Below are 21415 nucleotides of genomic sequence, written 5' to 3' on the forward strand. Positions count from 1 at the left end.
CTATAAAATAGGGTCCAGTTCTTAAATCCCCCCTCCCTTTTTTTTGGCAAAACAAGACTGTGTTTTAGGGGAGGGATAATTATACATGGCTTGGAAAACAAGCCATGTACACACAAACCTTTCCCCACCTGAAGCACACACTTTAACTAAATCTGGGCTCACAGCATTACAGCAGATGATGAATTTAGGTGTACAGAGAGCTAAACACCTCCTTTATTTTGCCTGCCTTCCCTCAGCAGTGGCTCTCTTGGTGAGGGAAATTCCTCTGCTTCAGCATTAAAAGCCAGCCTTAAGAGGGCTGGGCAAAGATGAAAAGTTCCCCAAGGCAGTAAACTCCACCTCCTCTTCTTTTTCAGACTTGTTTTTTCTTTTTACAGTTAAATGTCTGCAACTGCAGCCTCCTGCTGTGGCTGACTTTGTGGTCGGTGGGAGGTCTCTGTTCTTTCAGGATGGGGCATTTCAGCAGTTAGACATCAGCCAGCTGAGGATCACTCACATCTTAGGTTTTGTCCCTTTATCATGGAGGTCTTAATATCTTTAACCTAGTAGCAGCAGCCAGCTTGACCAAAATTTATGAGTAAGACTGGTGGGGGGACTATTTCAGGTGGAGTGGCAAAGAAAGTAACTCCTCCTGTGGTGTCTTAGATCTCAGGCCATGTGACATCCTCAAGTTGTGCTTGCAAAATTTCCAGGCCAGAGAGAGGTTCAGGATGAGGAGACTAAATGATGACCAGGAAGGTATCTCTACATGGGCCTGCTGACCAAGTTCCCTCATGTCTGCTTTGCTACTAGTTTGGACTGTGCTGCTGCACTTCCGGATTGAGCCATCCTTGGCCAGAGGAGGAAAGTCATGGGAACATTGCACAGGTAAGACTGGAACATCAATAGATATCTTCCTTTGCAAAAGAAGTGAAAGAAATGGCCACAGTCCGTTATACTCTAAAAAAAATAGTTGCTTTCTAAAGCTAAATACAAGGTAAATGTACCAAGTCCATATATGTCTAATCTATACGCTTTGATCTCTTCATCTAGGAAAATAGGATGATCTAGACATTATAGATATGTCTCTTGGTTTGGTGATTGGTTGATTAAAGGGCAGATAGAAGTGAAGCGATTTGCCTTGCTGAGTTGATTGTGTTGGGACAGCAGAGAAATCACATGCACAATTCATGAATAATTCATAAATCATTGCAATCTGAAACTCTTCAAGATCAGATTTTATTTGAGCTGAACAAGATAAAGAGATTCTATTGAGTAGGAGGAAATGCTACCACTGGTTTGGCTAAATTGGATGCTAGCTGATCTTTACCTTTGGTGGTGTTATCTAACTGTTGAAAGTTCTTTTGATGAATCTTCTGAGATTTCATTGTCCCCACAGCTATTCATCTTAAAGAGCAATTTCAGTTCAAGAAAAGTATAGTGCAGTCTAATGCCCAGTATTGAATGTTGACTCGGAAAAAACCCTTCAATAAGACTTCTTTATCCTTGTGTTGTGTTTAGGTCTGTAATATTAATAAACATACAGAATACCATTGGTGGAAAACCTTAGCATTTTCAAAGAAAAAAAATTGCTTCCCCTTTCCATGTTTTTCCCAAGCAACTTTATTTTAAAATCTATGTGACTGGAAGTATAAAAGCTTGAGTCTATTCATACATGTGACTATTGAAGTTTATCCTCTTTTAAGCCATACTGATAACAGTGATACTGAACTGGCTTTTACTTGAAAGCCTTTCTTTCCTTGTAGAATCTCAATCTATAGAAGCATGTATCATATCAATTAATATATAAGTAATTGCTTATGCAAAGAAGACCCCAAAAGAAGACTACCATCTCACCTCTAATGGAAATGTTTGTTAAAACACATTGGGCAATTTTATTGCATTAATAATTTTATATTTGGCATTTGTTTAAGGTTCTCCTCCTGCTGGTATTTTAATCTTCCTTCCCTCTCCTTCTTTCAAAATATTTTCTTCTGAGATTTTGCTTATAATTCAGATATTATATCTACTTTTTGGGAGGCATTGTTAGTTCACATGTTACAAAATTCCTGCACAGAAGCTACGTCAGATTAGATATTAATGCATAGCACATAAGTATGTTATTATAAATGAGGGATATGAACATTTGATTTTCTGAATAGATGTGGAAAGTCAGCTCTACAATTTTTAAGCACACAGCTAAAAACCTAAAGAGATTTTTAAAATATTATTATGCATTAATATCTGGAGGAGAAATTTAATTTCTAAAATATAAAACATATGCAGAGCAATTTTATTGCATAAAAAGTAATTTTAATTTAGAAGCTCAGTTTTCTTTGTTACTGATGTTTAGAGTTATTAATCCAAGTTAAAAACACCCTTAGAGCTGTTTTTCTTTTTGTAGACATGAAAAAGAATACAGAATTCATAGTCTAGGATTTGAATTAAACCCTATTTACATAAATACGTTCCACTAAAATCTGAATACTTACTCCTTTTCAAGAAAATGGTGGTATCTTTCTCAATTGACAAATGTTATTCAAAAACATAAGATTTGGTGAGTTCTCGCTCAGAAATCAATGTCTTTTAATAAAAGAAAGTTAGTTGGAAAAGGTGCTACTAGGCTTTTGATATTTTTTTGCTACCATAACACAGTTCTCCTATGTAAATTCACTTCTAGAGTATGTCCTGCATTTCTCTTGAATTTTACCCAACTTCTCACACCGATCTGTAAACTATTTTGAACAATTGCTTTTGATGTCTTCACAATAAAAAATGAAATCCCCAGAATCAGTTTGGACAACAGTTATCTAAATTCATATCGCAGAAGTAAGAATAGATTCAGTTGCTCTTGAAATTCAGTTGAATTATGCAAATCATTTTTCTTGTCTTTGAAACTAAAAATGCAACAAAATTCCAGCAATGATTAACAACTGATTTTTTTTTTTTACTCTGCTTTTGGACAAATGTCACTTCTCTGTTGCTTCTCTAAATTTTATGATTCACATAACAGAATTCCATGTTCAGTCAGTCAGCTAACCCAAGATAAACAAAAACCAAGCAAAACAGTGTAAAAACCCAAATTACATTATTCAGTAAACTTTACATTATTCCTATAATAAAGCCTCTAATAAGCAAGAATCCTCCATACTGAAGCTCTTACTCTAAGATATATTGACAAGTGGTATTGTATTTCACTGTTACAGCAAAAATGATTTGTACTTTTATATTGTAATGTTGGAGCAATCTTTAGAGATATGCAGCCTCAGTTTGATTTCACCCTTTTGCTAGATCTTCTGCTAAATATTTGAAATAATTGTCTGCTTATCACTGGATGCTTGTTTCTTGAAGTCATAGTCACTATTAACTATGTCATGAAGACAGTTGAAACCTGTAGTTATTTAAAATGGATCCAGAAAAAGGTGAAAAAAAGAATATCCATATCATAAAGATGAACTTTTAAGCCAGAAAACTTTTTTCTAATGAGAACATAAATATTAGTGTGTAACACTAATGTACAACAATACATCAGTATACTAATTACATATTTTACACCTTCCTATGAATGGATTTTGTGTGATGGTAATTTCAGACTTCTTTCTAATTTAGGATTCTGATTTAGACTTGATTTAACCTGATCATCAATATTTTCTCTCTTACCAATCAATCTGATACTGTAATATAACTGGAAGCTTATGAAATAACCAAGAAAAACTTTATCATTTGTGCCATTCTTATTTTGAAGATGAAGAATAAATTATCAGGTCTATTTAGATCTGTATCCTCTGTGTGAATGTATCAAATCAAAGGTGAAATGTTAAACATGCAGGACATGATAATGCAAAAATAAATAAATAAATAAATAAATAAATAAATTCATAAGTGTAATATAAATATAGATTAGGGTTAAACTTTATTTATTTACTTCATATTTAAAGTATATCCACTTAATTCAATGTGATATCAATTTACCTTGACTTGCTTTAGCTTGGTGAAGCTAAATCTGCAATCAGGCTTATAACAAACAATATTGAACTGATAATGTCATCTCATATATACTTCTTATTAGAACTTCTCAGTTCTCCTTTTTACAGAACAATTAGCCACAATTTATGTCAGAAAAATGTCAGTTTACCAGCTTTTTAAACTTATATTTATTTCTGTTCTTGATTTTCTTGACTTTCTAAAGAAGAAGAAATTAATGTAGGACATAAATAGACAAGCCTCAATGTGTTGTGTTTCTGGTCTCTTTGGATGTCATTAATACTTAGCAAGAACTTTTGACATACAGCCAACTATAGTTTGCAAAATATGGAGGAAATATATGAAAGATCTGTGGGCAAAAATCAATGCTTTTAATTATTCATAAAATAAAGTCAATATTTTACAACAAAATAGTTCCTTTGAGAAAATATAATTAAATCCCCTCTAGTATTGAAATTGTTACAGTAAGTAACAATATTATTAATCATGATTATATAGAAAGTGTGCACACTCAACTCATGCTTTAAATAACATTTCTGAAATCATGATCTGCTCAGTATTCCAACAGTCTTCTCAACACAGCTTCTTATGGTTTTCTAATATGTTTGGAAGCTTCATTTTAAAGAATTAAACATACTCAGCAGGAGAAATGAACCAGTTGGTCTACATCTGGGAGCAGCACTGAATCCTTATTAAGGAATAATGTTTCTGCAGTATTGCCTCTATCTTGTAAGACTTTATCAGCTATCCAGGGACTTAGTAGCTGGCATGTTGATATATTGCTTTATTAACAGTATGAAATGCTGATTCTCCCTAACATGCTACAGAATTCCTTTAGCATGACAATTGAGTGCCTCAATCACTATCTGTCTACAGATGTCCCCTGCAATGATTGGTTGTATATCAGCAGACCAGTGAGATTAAAATGAAACAGCTTTGTATTACACAAATGTAACTTAATGTTCCCTGAATGCTTACACATGTGATGTGATGCATAATGCAGAATTTCTGTATACTTGTGGATGTGAACTGAAGGAAGACAAATAAGCAACTATGGAAATATATCTTAGTAAGAATAAAGAATCTTGCAATAATTAATGGAACTATGTGCTACTTCACCATTTGCCCAGAAAAATCAGCAACAGGTGATTGCTGAATCAAAACAGACAAATTATGTGTTTGAACAGATTCGTGGTTAATCAAAAAATGAAAAGTTGGAAAATAAGCAGTGTAAATTTGTATTGGTTGCTCAAATACTGAGAAAGAACAAAGAATATAAGTAAGTAACAGTTATGAACACACTGACATAACAGGAGAGATAGCAAGATTGGAATTTCCTATTTTAGCCTTTCCCAAATGGGTGTCCTCCTGATATATATCTTGACTTCAGCATAGCAGCTCACAAGAATATCATGATATTGGTTATGTATGTGGTAGTAGAGACTATTCGGTGTGGTGGTTAAATAGGCTAAAAACTGGAACATTGTGAATTCCAAGCAAGCCTTAGATATTATGTGGCATATCCATTAGGTGGATTTACAGATAACTTGAAAATGGTACTCAAAGGATATTCATGTCAAGCCCAAAATTGACATAAGTGTAGCCATTTTAGTTTGTCTTAGTATATATTCTTTTTCTTATTTTCTCTGTGGCAGTAATGGGGGGAAGGGTTACGGCTTGACACATTTCTAAGGGGGGAGGAGTGGAGATAAAGAGAGTGTTGTGACTAGGTATGTTCTTTCCCGTGGAAAACGAGCTGTCCGCGCTTGGATCCCTGGAGGTGGAGGTTTATGACATCAAGCAACATTGAAATACTATTGGAGAATGTGACTTTTGGGGGTTGTTTCTAACTTCTAATATTGTAGAATAATTCCGGGTTGGGTCAGATCCGGAATTACCATGGACTTTGCCAATTTGATGCTTTCCTAAATAAAAGAAATCTTTCTGAAAAGAGACTTTGTTATTTTTCCTTTTAACATGGATTTCATTACTTGGAAACCTGACAACTCACTTGTAGCCTAGTTTCTCTTTAAATTAGGTACCAAATGAGGTTCTATAGGTGCTTGACCTGATACTCTTCAACATTTTCATCAATTGCTAGGCTGGATGTAGCAGTAATGCTTGTAATAGTTACAGATGATACAAAATTGTAGGGATTAGATAAAACTAGAGAAGTGGACTGAAAATAAAAGAATATAATTTAGAGAGGCAGAAACAAAATTCTTCACTTAGGAAAAAGAAATTAATTCATAATGCTAAATGAGAGCTCTCAGACTTTGTGAGAGGCCGGATGAAAAGGATTTTGGAAATGTAGTTGAGCATTGCTGGATATGAATCAACTAAATGGCAAACAAATTTTAAATCCACAGAGAAAAAAATATTGCTTGCAAATCCAGGAAATAATCATTCTACATTATTCTGTACTAGTATCACCTCAAATAATGGACCAGTTTTGGCACCACCATTTAAGAAAGATACTGAGAAACTGGAATCAATACAGAGAAGAACAACAATGATGATCAGATCTGGAGACTATGTGTGATGTAGAGAGACCAAAGGAACTAGATAACTTTGAAAACAATACATCTTAGAAGAGATATGACAGCTCTTTGCAAGCACTTAGAGGGCATCATTAAGAAGAAAGAAGAAGACTTACTTTCTATTGTTCCAAAGTACTGTACATCCAGCCACCAACTAACAGTCTTAAGGAAAACAGATTTTAGCCGAACATCAGCAAATGCCTTTTGACAGTAGAACCAATTAGCAAGGGAAGATGAGGAGCATCTCTTTATAACATATTTTTATGTGTAGGCCCACAACAATCAGGTGGGGATGGTTTAATCTGAGCAGAGGATTGAACTTGATGATCTTTCCAATGTTGTGATTTTATGATTTTATATGCTGGGTATTACTTCCTTCCCCAGCTATGGTGGAACTGGCTGAGGGTATTGCAAATTGTGGTCTGATACATATCAAGGTATCCATTTTGGGGAAGGCTTCACTAGTTGGATATCATATCATATGGTTTCTAAGGATCCTCCTCACTGTTCCCTTGCTTTAGCATAGGAAACCCTATTGGGTAAACCCCATGTCCAGCAGTATTTCTCAACCTCAATAATTTAAAGAGGTATAAATTTTAACTTTCAGAATTCCTCAGCCAGCCCTGCCTGGGAAATTCTGGGAATTAAAATCCATATAGTTGCTGGGGTTGAAAAACACTGATATATAGCAATACAATGTATTCTGATTCATGTTTAAACAGGAGTTGAGATAAAGACTGTTATGAGGAAGGTTATATATGCTTTTACACATGAAACATGATATATCCACAGGTTCTTTAAAAGTATGCTGCAAGGCAATTTTACCCCCTTCTCTCTTTATCATATCTAGTGTTCAGGAAAACCACTTTTGGAGACACAATCTCACTTGCTTTGCAAAAAGATTTTGACTCTTCTGTAAGTTGAGAACTTCTGAAAATGCTGCCCCAAGCATTCCCTTGATCTGTATGAAATGAACATCCTCTGTTAAAAGTGAAAGAGGGTCCTAGCCAGAATTTTCACAGCATAAGCTGCCAAACTTTCTCTCATATCTCAGCTGTTCTTCTGTAATAGTTCATGAAATTCTGCATAATCCTGAGCTGGCTTCAATTATTAAGGAGGTCTCTGTAACATGGGAGGTACACTGAAAAAGATTGGTTTGCCTTTTATTTTACATCACTATGAGAAAGAGCTGCTTCTCCATGGCTGAGAAATAGTCTTAAAGCCACAGAAAACAGTGGGGGACAAAGTCTTTGACCTACCACAGTCATTGTTTTCATGGAGAACTGAATGCTTTGGTTGGTTAGGAAGGAACTTAATGCCCAGGACCAAGAACAATGAAACCAATTTTCCAACACAAAATGATTGTATTTAGCTAATTTAAATGTTTATGTTTTTCCCCTTCAAAAGTTTTGGGTTTAAACCATAATTCTTTCAATACACTCAACACAAATTGTCTTTGTTTTGAAAGATTGTGGCTAGGAAAGTCGTGAAATGGGGAGGGCACAGGTTCTTTCACTTTCCTAGTGCAATGAATACTATAATCTTGAGGATATAGTTAAGTGCTATTCTGAGGATGACTTATTATATTTGTATTAAAACAGTACTTCTTACAGTGTGTTAACATATCTCTGGATATGTTAAAGCTGCTGATTCCTTGGAATGTTTATATGATAATTTCAGAGGAAACTTCACATGTGCTTGTGCATGCACAAGCAACACTTGTGCTGGAATTATGTATGGATCCAGACACATAGCCTACAGTTCCAAAGAACATAAATTCTTTAACACTTGAAATATTCTCTTTTAAATGGTAAATCGGTCATGTCTTTTGGAACATGAGTCTGGGTGCATGCATACTTAATGCATAACTTTATTTAGTAATGCATAACACTAATACTATGCTTTTGTATGCTTTGCACAGATCTATTTCAAATGATTTATTTCAACCTTTTCCAATCTCTTGCCTTACATAGATTTGGGGCTAGAACTTCCACAACTTTCTAGTTAGAGTGATTAAGAGAAATTATCATTTCTAGAAGTCAAAATTGTAAAGTGTTTATAAAAATATGAAAAAAAGTTCTTTTACATGTGAAAAGTACCCTCCATTCATATAAAGCTGTTCTACATCGTGTGCTTGAACAATTCATGAGATAAATGAAATCAAACTCAAAGACATTAATTTCCTTTACAATAATGATAATTGGTACTAAATCTGCACTGCAGAATCATAGCTTTTATATGAAAATGTAAGAACCATAGCAGTTGGTTTTCTTCTTTGCAAAGTCCTTGAGATATAGAACAAGTTTCCAAGTGAATCAGTTTGACTGCAAAACAAAATGGCTAGTAGCAGCTTTCTGGTCAAGCCTCCCATAATAAGAACCATGGTAATGTAAGGCTTAGTTGTTCACTTAGCATAACATTTATATATAGCATATAGTAGTTCATAGCTGTTCAGAATAGAATAGAATAGAATAGAATAGAATAGAATAGAATAGAATAGAATAGAATAGAATAGAATAGAATAGAATAGAATAGAATAGAATAGAATAGAATTCTGTATTGGCCAAGTGTGATTGGACACACAAGGAATTTGTTGGTGCATATGGTGTCAGTGTACATAAAAGAAAAGATACATTCATCAAGAGTCAAGAATCATAAGGTACAACACTTAATAATAGTCATAGGGTTCAATAAGCAATCAAATCATACTAGGAAATAGTCAATAAAATCATTAGGATACAAGCAACAAGGTTACAGTCATACAGTCATAAGTGGGTAAAAGGAAGGATGGGAGGATTAATAGTAATAGTAATGCAGACTTAGTAAATAGTTTGACAGCGTTGAGGGAATTATTTGTTTAGCGTTTGGGGAAAAACCATTCTTGTGTCTAGTTGTTCTGGTGTGCAGTGCTCTATAGGGTAGGGTTTTGAGGGTAGTAAACAGTTTATGTCCAGAATGTGAGGGGTCTGTAAATATTTTCACAGATCTCTTTTATATATACTATAAATAGTATATAGTATTTCATAGCTGTTCACTTAGCATAAAAATATAGAATTCAACTGAATCTTATCTGTACAACTGATTTCCTTCAAGCTATTCTAGAAGGAGTGGCAGGAAATGAAAACATATCATAGATTCTCTTTTAACAGGGCCCTGACCTCTACTTTTACACAGCTCAATCTATCATATTTATTCCAACTATCAATATGACATGCAATTTTCAAAATGCAAAAAAGCAAAGAGTAGTCCCAATTTGCTCTAGACAGCTCTTCTTTCCATTTGTTATAGAAATCAAAACTGCAAATCTGAAAATAATAAATAAATGCAGAAAACAGAAGACAAATTTCTACTGAGGTATTATATGTATATCACTGCTTTCCCAACTTTTTCTTTCATTACCCCAAACTGCTTATCAGAAAGTCCTTATTTTAATGCCCCTGTTGTGATTGGGCAATAGATTTGTGTATCATTACTCAAAGGAAAAAAATACCCAATTTTTGGTAATCTATTTAGGTTTGAGAAATCCTAGAGTATATGAACTCATGGGACAAGATCACTTGCAAACAGATTCAGTGTTTCATTTAAAAATCTTATACTTTTATGGTTACAGGCTTCTCTCTACAGTATGTGGTGGGAAGGAATAGTGATTTTTTTGAGTACCCAATGATATGGAAAGAAACCAGTGTGCCTTTTGGTTGGGGATGTGATCCTCTTTCTGATTTTAGACCAACTTTTCCTAACCTGGTGCTCTGCAATTATGTTGGATTTTAATTCCTGTCATTCCTCGCAAAGCATCTCTCCACAAAATACTCAAAGCAGACAGGATCAAAAACCACTTCAAAAGTTCACCAAGTTCACCAAGGCTGCTCTAAAATCTGAAAGAAGATCAAGAAGATAGTTGCCAAACGATGATAGCAAGGAGATGAGAAATTCACAATTTTGGTTCATCTCTTCCATACTTATATGCAATGAAGAACTTTTCTTCCATAATACACACTTTGGTTCCAAACCCAGGTGTTACTGGGTTAATGCAATTTCATCATAAGAATTAAATAATTAAACTTTATTGGGGATGTTAACAGATAACAGATAATCAGAGTTGGAAGGGACCTTGTAGGTCATCTAGTCCAACCTCCCATCCAAGCGGGAGACTCTACACCATTTCTGACAAATGAGTCCAATCTCTTCTTGAAAGTCTCAAGTGATGGCACTCCCACAACTTCCAAGGGCAAGGTTGATTGTTGGTTGATTGTTCTCACTGTCAGAAAGTTTCTCCTTATTTCCAGGTTAAATCTCTCCTTGTTCAGTTTCCATCCATTATTCCTTGTCTGGCCCACAGGTGCTTTGGAAAATAGTTTGACCCCTTCTTCCTTGTGGCAACCCCTCAAATATTGGAAGACTGCTATCATGTCTCCCCTGGTTCTTCTCTTTAACTAGACTAACCAAGCCATTCTTCGTATGTTTTAGTCTCCAGTCCCCTAATCATCCTGGTTGCTCTTCTCTGTACTTTTTCTAGAGTCTCAACATCTTTTTTATAATGTGGTGAACAATGTTGCTACTACAATGGTTTAGGATTATGCTTTCCTTTTTGGCTGTATAGGCTGTATAGGCAAAGCATAGCAATTAATTGAAACTGGGGCTTTAAAAAATACATTGCACAGCATGAAATATTGTGTTATGGGCCAATGAGGCTGCACTCAGATATCACACCAGATCTTAGTTGCCAGGATTCCGGCAGTTACTCCAATGTCAACTCATAAAACATTTTCTATACATGTTTTATAATTGTCACTAGTATGATTTCAATTCCAGTCTCTCAGAATAGAGCTGGAAGGGACCTTGGAGATCTTCTAGTCCAATCTCCTACTCAAGTGGGAGACCTTATACCATTTCAGATAGGTGGTGGATGGTTCCGTCTTTTCTTAAAAACTTCTAGTGATGAAGCACCTATAACTTCTGAAGGCAAGCTGTTCCACTGGTTAATTGTCCTCAATGTTAGGAAATTTTTCCTTAATTCCAAGTTGCTTCTCTCCTTGACTAGTTTCCACCCATTGTTTCTTGTCTTGCCTTCTGGTGCTTTGAAAAATAATTTTTATAATATTCCTTTTCTTTGTGGCAACCCCTCAAATACTGGAATACTGCTATCATGTCACTCCCAGCTCTTCTTTTCTCTAGACTGGCTAAATTGCCAAAACCTATCCAGCAATCATTTGCCTTTTTGGACAACAGCTTCAAACCAAAAATTCTCAGCCAACTAGTGTTTGCTTGCCAATCAATATCTGAGTGTTTTACAATACTCTGGTTTCTCTTCAGTTCATATACAAATTTCAGCCCTACAACCATTGAGGCTGATATCTAAACACTCACACTTTCTTCTCTTCACAAAAATATGGATAATTCAATTTTTATGTTTCCCCATATTTTAGGATAGGCACTTCTGGTGACTTGAGAACTCCTAATGCTAGCAATGACGTGACTTCTCCATTTGTGATTCTTTGCCTATTTATGTCCACAGACTGCTCTGATGAACTCTCTGCAGGCAAATAAAAACCTCCCCCAGTGAAAGCACTGGCTGTTCCTTCAAATAATTTTGGAGGTGGCATTTGCTGCCTTGAACTAGCATTTTCCTGCCCCCCGGATACAACAATGCTGGCAAAAGAAGATACCAAAATATCAACACCATTCCTGGATTGTGTAGTCATGTGATCAACTGTACCAGGACTGTTCCTTTGTCTGGGAGACCTCCTAGTATGTTTTGTGCAGGATTTGTTGGAAACACTGCAGATAAACTTCACATGCACTCTCCAGATGTTTTTTTGTCAATATGAGTTTAATGTAACTGTAAACCTATTTAGCTTCCTCTCTCCTCCTCCCCATATGAATCTTCATGAGATTTGCTTTATTCTATGAATAAAGTTTGGGAATTATTTGGTATAACATTTGGAAATATTTGCATGTATTGGCCAAAATCTATATAGCCATAGCAATAACAGCTAGGTACAAGGTCAGACAAATTGAGGTTTTGGCGGAATTAAAACCCATCTTTTAAAGAAAGCTCTGCAAAGGGATGTAATATAACCTCCATCAGTGTTTTTGTTTTCAGTGACCTTAGTTTCTTTCTTAGTAACATTTGTTGTTATTTCTCACTCTAGTAAATTACTGTATTTTATTAGTCTTTTAGTTCTTTTACTACAAGAAAGAAATATAAGAGTCCTGCTAGACTGGAGTGGTACATAAGAGCTGAAAACAAATAAACACACAAACAAATAATTCTATTGTATAATATAATAAGGACAGAACCAGTGCTTTCATTTCAGGAATTATTTTAGTCACTCTATTAACAAATGTAAAGAACAGCAAGCGTTCAATTGCTCCATCTATTGAAATATTTGCTTCTTCAAAATAATGCTTTGGGGATGTTCAGAAATTAGAGAGTATTTTGCAATATCATATCTCAAGTGCTCTGTGCAAAGATGAAGCTAAAGTTGCCGAATTAAAAAATACCTCAAAGTTGTGATGTATTCTCAAATTAGGAATCATCCCTATTTTATTCAATACAATATGTCTGTACTCACATCAGCACCCCATCCATCCATCCGGCATAACAAGGGGAAAATTGGAAGATTTCAGCCTTATGCTCCTTCTAATTACATTTCACTTATCTTTGCTAAGACAACTCTGACATTTTTGTCTCCTCCTTCCTGATAGCTGATCAATCCTTCCCACCATTTAATTCATCTCGAAGATATTTCATTGCTTTCTTTTAATAACCTATTATCTTCCCATAATTTCAGTAATTTCAGTTGGTGTTTTCTTTGGCATAGACCTGCGTCCCTTGGATCTTCTCTCTGAAGTGGTTCCCCTGAACTGGGTGAAAAGTGGAATACGAATGATACAAATCCAAGGAGCACGTGGTTTCCAGCTTTCTGCAACAAACCCTCGCTTCCTCAATTTTCCAGCATCACGGATTTTCATTTACTGTGACTTATTCCCAGAGGAATTCTCCATTGTGTTTACTATAAAAACTTCCTACAGGCAATTCAAGGTAAGCATGTGGTAGATTTTATCCAAGAGCAGATTTTTTATTTATTTAAAATTAAGATTACTGTAGTATTGGTGTATTTGGTTTATAATTCTGGATGTTATAACCTCATTAATTTAGCAAGCTTCACAAAATCTCTCAAGTTTGTCATAATAATGACAAGAACACCTTTAAGCATGTTTGCTTGGATGAAAGTAGACTCAAATGCTTGATAGTTCCTGTGTATTATTAACTCAAAATTATGCTGCAGCCTATAAAATTTAATTTTCAGGGCTTTAGGCAGAGGTACACATTAGTCATAGATGACAAGATATATGTGTTTATTGATTGAACTTAATTTTCAAAAATTACATCCTTTTGAGAACACAGAACTTGGAGAAACATCCTGAGGTGTAAAAGTGACTTTTCTTTTATGGACTGTGAAACTACACGAAGCAAAATTAATTAAGAATTAATCCAAAATTAATCTTTATTTATACACGAACCCCAACAGAGTCAATGAGCCTTATTTCTAAGTATATCAGATTTATTTAGGAATAACAGGAGCCACAAAAGAAGGGAAAGCAGAATGCAGTAGATTGTTACTCTAGTTCAATGTTTCTCAACCATAGCAACTTTAAGAAGGTTGAAATTGGTTCACACATCTTAAAGTTGTTAATATTAAAAACATTGATTTAGTATAATGTAGGTAAACTGAGAAACCTGGATCCACATCTGTTCTTGGTTTCAAGTTTGCTAAGTGATGTTGGATATTGTCTTATTTTTAGTCCAAATGAAAATGTGAAGGGAAGACCCATATGATCTATGTTGAGGGGTTAACAGAATAGGACAGATATAAATATATTCATAAATTCAGTATGGAATCTTATTGGCTTCCAAATTGGCTAACTAAAGTGGATTAAGTAAGCAATCATATTTTATATTATTATTGTAGGACAACTACAAAAAAGAGATAGACCCACCACTGGCTGAATGACTACACTCACCCAGTGCTCACTAAAGACTTCACTTCACCTTGGGAGAAAGAATGGAGTGGAAGACCACAGGGCTTCATCCTGATCCCTATGAAATTCAACATTTTAACAATGACCTGGATTATTATCAAATGTGTGGCTGATGCATAGCTGGCAGAGTGGAGCTAACTCTTTGGAGGAGACACAGAAAATTCAGAAAGCTCTAGACCCACATAAGCCATGGGATGTAATAAATAGGATTATATTTAACAGGGAGAAATATACTATTGTACATCTTGGTAGGAAAAATGAAAGGCACAAATATTGCATGGAAGGCAATCTGAAAGTATGAAAAGTATCTGGTTATCCTATTTGACTGCAAGTTAAACATCAGCCAACAGTATTAAAAGGCTTTTTTTTTCATCAGATACATTAAGAGGAGCATCAAATCTAGATCATGGAAAGTAATAGTTCCATTCTGTTCTGCCCCTAGCTGCCCCACTTGTAATATTGTTAGTTCTGGCCATTCAAAGTGGTGAACATATCCAACACACCTTCCTCCAATTTTTTCCACAACAACAACCCTGTAAACTAGTTGAGCTGAGAGTGAATGACTGGCCAAAGTCACCCAGCTGGCTTTCATGGCTAAGGCAGGACCTGAACTCACATTTTCTTGCTTTCTAGCCTGGGGTCTTAACCACTGGACCAAGCTGGCTCTAAATTATTGATAAAATGTCACAGTTGGCTTAACTCTAACATATTTTTTCCTAATGTGTTCAAAACTTTAGGAGTTTTTGAGGCATCCAGTATATCTGGTCCAAACAAATAGTATACTAAATGTTTTAACAGAATGTATTACTATTCATCTATTTGGCAAATTATGTTATTTTTGCAGTCTTTCAAAGTTTTTAAAAGTACCTTTTAAAATCTATGCATGACTAGAAGTAGGTGTGTGAATAAGCACAATAGTATTGTAGTATATTATAAGAGTGACTAATATATATGGATGAAATGATGAAAGAATGTTTATGGAAGAATGAGAAATTTCTAAAGAGGGATTTAATTCACTTGTAAAACTTATGAATGCTTTGAAAAGCCAGTTTGTTTTGCCTTGATTAGATCCTTCTGAACTATCTTTACTCTAGTTTAATAGTCACTGTGTAGTGAAGAAGCAGAGGATACTATATTTATTTATTAACTGCACTTGTTCCTTAGGACTTGCTTGAGGGAGGCAGGAAGAGAGGGGGAGAGGGAAGGGAGGAAAGAAAGAGAGAGAGAGAGAGAGAGAGAGAGAGAGAGAGAGAGAGAGAGAGAATGGCCCTATTGACTTCTGCCTCTGGTCCTACTTTAAGCTACAGGAAACAGGAAAAAGATTGCCAGTCACTATCTCAGTGAAACAGATTTTCTAAGTGTCCATACAACCTCTTTAATATTTTAAGATTGGACTCAGATTAAGTAATCAGAATTATTATTGAGGGTCAGTATGATGAGAATGAATTAGCACATTATTTAATAACTTATTCAGTTTATCAGCACCAACTACATAAGCATAAGAGGCAATGTTCATACAAGACCCACAATGCATTTACTACAAGAACCTACATGTACTGATATTTCATATTTAGCATGCAAGCTCTTTTATCTGATTAAAATATTTTTTTAAATAACGGAGCATTAATTCTAGCATTGAGGTTGTCTTAATATAACTGATAGTAAAGAGAAAAGAGCAATAATATTTAAGAACAATAATATTTAGCAATAATAACACTCTGATTGTTCACGATTAACAGTGTTAATAAATGAATTACTGTTTTTATCGAATTGCTTTGTATATCACAAACTTCAACATGATGCTTTGACAATGGCTAATATTAAAATATTATCATATGATTAAAAATAGCAACATAGAGATAAAATATGACCAGTAGAGCTGGTTTGGTGTAGTAGTTAAGGTATCAGGCTAGAAACAGAAGATCATGATTTCAAGTCTTATTTTAGGCACAAAGCAAAACTGGGTGATTTGGGACCAGTCATTCTCTCTCAGCCCTAGGAAACAGGCAATGGCAGCCACTTCTGAAATCTTGCCAAGAAAACTGCAGGGACTGTCCAAGCAGTTACCAACCCAAAGGCACCAGCAAACATGTATTTACTGAGTTCCAGTAAATTGCATCAGGGCCTTTCATATGTACACACAGTGTTTAACAAAGGTTACAATAATTTATTTATTTATTTATTTATTTGATTTGCCAATTGTTTACAAGATAATAAGTATAAGTGTATACATAGTTGTGAATACATGAAATGGGTACATATAAGAAAAATAAAAGAATAAGAGAAACAATAGGACAGGGACGGTAGGCACGTTGGTGCGCTTATGCACGCCCCCTACAGACCTCTTAGGAAAGGGGTGAGGTCAATAGTAGACAGTCTAAGGTTAAAGTTTTTGGGGTTTGGGGAAGAAACTACAGAGTCGGGTAGAGTATTCCAGACATTGACTACTCTATTGCTGAAGTCGTATTTCCTGCAATCAAGTTTGGTGCGGTTAACTTTGAGTTTGTATCTATTGTGTGCTCTTGTGTTGTTATGGTTGAAGCTGAAGTATTCATTGACAGGTAGGACATTGCAATGTATGATTTTATATACCATGCTTAAGTCAGACCGAAGACGGTGTAATTCAAGGTTTTCTAGTTCTAGAATTTCAAGTCTGGTGGCATAAGATATTCTACAACGAGTAGAGGAGTGGAGAATTGTTATATTTTTGTAATCCTCTGAGTCCAGAATCAAGGTAACTTTACTGGATTCTAACTATGCCAAAGGTATTATAAGGAAATACTGCATTTCAGGCTAACTGGTTTCATTAACTATGTTTTCAGAGAAATGAATACATCTTCACAGTTTTGGATGAAAACAGTGACACACTGCAACTTGGACTCCGATATTCACAGAGTAAACTGCACTTTCTCTTCTGGAGCAGAGACCTTTTGAATGGTTGGCAGACACAAATTACTTTTCGGGATGTCTTTTTGGCGGACAACCAGTGGCATACGCTTGTATTGGCAGTATCTCAAGGCTCCTTCTCTCTCACTGTGGACTGCAGCATCCCCATAGATGTGTATGTGAAGCACGTACAATTCAGGGGTAATTTAACCTTAACCACCACCCCTGAGTTAGGGCTGTGAGGGGTTTGCATACCCCATCTGGGTGTTCATTTGATTCATGTTGATTTCTCTGGGAGAGCTATTTTCTCAGCTAAGTAGCACAGGTTCTTCCCCACAACTCCCAATATATCCCAAAGAAGCATCCCAATACTTCATCATGTAGAACGGGGCTGTCAAACTCCCGGCCTGCGGGCTGAATGTGTCATGCAATAGTCATGCCCACACCCAATTTAGTGAAGGGGAAAAAGCCCCGATATATCACATGATGTCATTGTGTTGACTTTGCATTTGACACCCCTGATCTAGAAAATGCAGTTGCAAATATGATAGGTAACCAAAGATTTAAGATATAGGTGTCATAATTCTGTTAGAGTAATCAAGGAGCACTGATAACACATATCAATTACATTTAGAGCACAGGAACATTTTTTAAGCAAGGCAAAATCCATATGAATATGTGAGTACTGCAGTGATTAATTACCTACCCGCCCCCCAAAAGTAATCCTAATCCTTAATACCTTGAATTACAGGCATCATGTTATGCAAAGTACATTAAGTATAATCATTGTTTGGTCAGCTCAGGATTTTCAAAGAATGGCAAACAAAAAATGTTGGAGGCACATTGAAAATATAATATGCCACTAGAATAGTCCTCTAGGAGGAGAAAATTAATTTGATTGCCAATTAAATGCAGATTATCTGACAGTTCCCACACATGCATATGAATTACTGTGCTAGCTATGTTATTATTACAGGTTTCTCAATTTTGTGAGTTCAAAAAATAAATATTTAATGACAAAGTGTACATAAAGTGTATGCAATAATAACAATACCACAAATTGCATTCTTTATGAAATTATATATATGTTTGAACAAGCAAATATAAAAATGAACTCATTATGAAATGCACGTTTTGTGTGAGCTTTGAAAGAATTGCAGATAGAATCAGAAAGAGAAAAGATTGAACAATGCTAGAAAATTAAGTAAAAAATGAGTTTTAAATCAGAATGCTCTCATCCTGTATTTGATTTCATAGTAAGCATTCATGGATTCCCATAAGCTTCCTTTTTCACTTATTTTAGGATTGCAGATACTGCTTTTCCAACATTCTTGACTATGACAGGAACTCGGTTTTATATAGGAAATAGAAGAAGAAGAAAAGGTTTCTTCACCGTGAGTATAACTTCTAATGTTCATTGTTCTGAAGAGGCTATTCTAGTTACTTAGGTTACCTCTGCTTATTATATTTGGATTGCATTTTCCCCCTATCCATTTATTTTAATTTCATATATTTTTCTGCCAAAGTTTCTCCACAAAGAAGTTGCTGTTCAATAAGAGTCCATGGAATTGTTAGGTGTTCACAGTCCCTCTATGAAAATATAGTTCCCAGGATAACTTGTGGAAATAGAAACCAGGATGAAATCCAGTATACAAATCAGAGCAGTTCCCATGTAGGGTTCCAAGTAGCCATAATTGTCACATAAAGCTTTTAAAGTCTACCTCACTCCCCATATTTTGTCTTTCTTTTCCAACTGTTACATACAGTTCTTGAGCTCTCTTCACCAATGGTGAAATTCATTTTTTTTTTTACTACCAGTTCTGTAGGCATAGCTTGGTGGGTGTGGCAGGGGAAGGATACTGTAAAATCTCCAGTCAGAAGTGGTATTTGCGGGTTCTCCGAACTAGTCAAAATTTACGCTACCAGTTCTCCAGAACTGATCAGAACCTGCTGAATGCCACCTCTGCTCTTCACCATGCTCACTTGTGTGGGTTTTTTTTATTCAAATAAGCTGATCCTTTCTTCTCCCTACTTCCATATTATACATAGATATTTAAAATTCTGCAATAATCAACATTGTGTTCAGACACCATACATTTCTCAGTGTGGACAAAATTCTGCACAAGATCAAATGAGCAGCTCTATTCTTCCCAGAACCCAAACTGTGATCCTATAAGAACACTATGACTTTCCTCCATATTTCCAAATAAATAACAGATACTTCAGACAGAATGACTTGTCTTCTATTAGGGATTACTGGTGATTTTTCTTTTTTTTTGCCCATTTTTCAGATGAGTCAGCAACAAACCTTCTGAACAGATTTTGCAACAAATAACATAGTACCTTCTCTGATTAGAAATGGGAGGATGACTGAGCAAAAGATAAACGTATTTCTTCTTCTAAACTTATCTGGTCCAAGATAAGCTTGGATTTAGGAGGATAGTGTAAAAATGGTCAAAGGGAATACAAGATGGGATTTGGTGATAAGCATACAAAAGCATTGGGGAGTCACCCAAATACTGAAACATCACTGCAAATATCACTTAAAGCCATCCAAAAGTAAAAGCAATGCGTCTGAGATTAGAAGGAAACATAGATATAAAGCATGATGGAATTGTGGAATTCAGTTCTCCTTAGATACTTCGTTATTCCTTTAAAACCTAACAAATACTAAAATTTCCAGAATTAATAAATTTCCCAAAGTAGCTCATAAAATTAGGAAACATCTGTCTTCACCTGATGCAAGAAATCAATTAGCAGTTCAAGCAATTCTATATCATAATAAATGTACATCCCTGAATGTGCTAATACAATGTTACTTCCGGATAAGGCTCTCAGTGATTTCTGGTTTAAGCCTCAAAGGATAATAATTGTCACTCTTCTATTACATTGGTTTACCTATTACCCATAAATCAGAAAGGTCTGTAGAAGCTTTTGAGACAAAAAAAAGTTATTATACAGTTAAAATATAAGCTTTTGTGAGCTGCAGCTCATTTCATCAGATGCATGGATTGGCTTAATTAATATACAATATAATGGGCCCAGTGGGGAAAATTGAAGGGAGAAAGGATGGTTATGCAGATGAGAGACAGATTACAATTGCCTTATCAATTAACAATGGTAATATGTTAAAGCCACTGTATTTGGTCAGACATTCTTAGATAACCTAAAACCTGGTTATATATTTAAGCTCAGTTGTCGCATGCTGCAGTAGTTTATTTATATCCAAATGGCTATTCTGAGGTCTGCAATAGAATGTATGGAAGTTGTGGCAATTGCATCTTCCTTAATTTGTTTTGTTCTGTTATTTTTTTGTCCTTATTTTGAATCCTGATGTTTTCTTTCCATTAATTCATTTGTTCAAAGTCTGGTTTGTTTATCCTATGTGGTGTTCAGAGGGGAATTGCTGGTAGCTGACCCATTACTCATAATGACAAGAAGCAAGTCCTTTGATCACAGTCCCAAACAAAGACCAATGCAAACATACAATGTGATTTTTATAAAAGATTTAGCAACGCAGCTTTCTGGCCCAGCCTTGTATTTTGTTTTGAAAGGCTGATCTCTGTTTTCAAGCATATGAAGCAATAGAAAGATAATGCCTTTTAATGCATAAACAACATTTTTCACTCATGGTCTCACATGTGGAAATAGGGATTGGATTTTAAGTCAGAGGTGTAGCTTTTAGGCTGACTTTATCCTCCTCCATGTCCTCTGTGGAAAATCATCAACTATTGTCCCCACAAGAGTTTTTGATATTTGATTCCCTAGTTTTTCTTCCTCTCTTTTCAGGGCTTGATAAGGCAGCTAGTCCTCTTGCCAGGATCTGATGCCACTTCAAGGATGTGCACTGGCATGAATGTTAATCTAGCAGTGCTGTCCATTCCCCAAATTCTGCAGGATCTGCCTGTGAAACCTGCGGGCAATGAGCTGCTGAAATACCCTTACGGTTAGTAAAATAAAACATAGTTTTCAGGTGGTTT

General features: G+C 35.4%; 1 protein-coding gene across 2 annotated transcripts in view; it reads left to right on the forward strand.

The window, feature by feature from the left end:
• The first annotated feature begins 421 nt into the window (after positions 1-421).
• The window catches only part of TSPEAR (thrombospondin type laminin G domain and EAR repeats), a 42141-nt gene continuing 21147 nt past the window's right edge, over positions 422-21415 (forward strand). For both annotated transcript variants that reach the window (XM_026668805.2, XM_087964890.1), the window contains exons 1-5: positions 422-867; positions 13328-13548; positions 17372-17610; positions 18739-18829; positions 21225-21381. In XM_026668805.2, coding sequence (XP_026524590.1) covers positions 774-867; positions 13328-13548; positions 17372-17610; positions 18739-18829; positions 21225-21381 — 802 coding nt within the window. In that variant the 5' untranslated portion in view covers positions 422-773. The remainder of the gene's footprint in view (positions 868-13327; positions 13549-17371; positions 17611-18738; positions 18830-21224; positions 21382-21415) is intronic.

The sequence above is a fragment of the Notechis scutatus genome, chromosome 4 (assembly GCF_049901735.1).
Source record: "Notechis scutatus isolate UNSWTSFEM ecotype Mainland chromosome 4, rNotScu1.2, whole genome shotgun sequence".
Lineage (NCBI taxonomy): Eukaryota > Metazoa > Chordata > Lepidosauria > Squamata > Elapidae > Notechis > Notechis scutatus.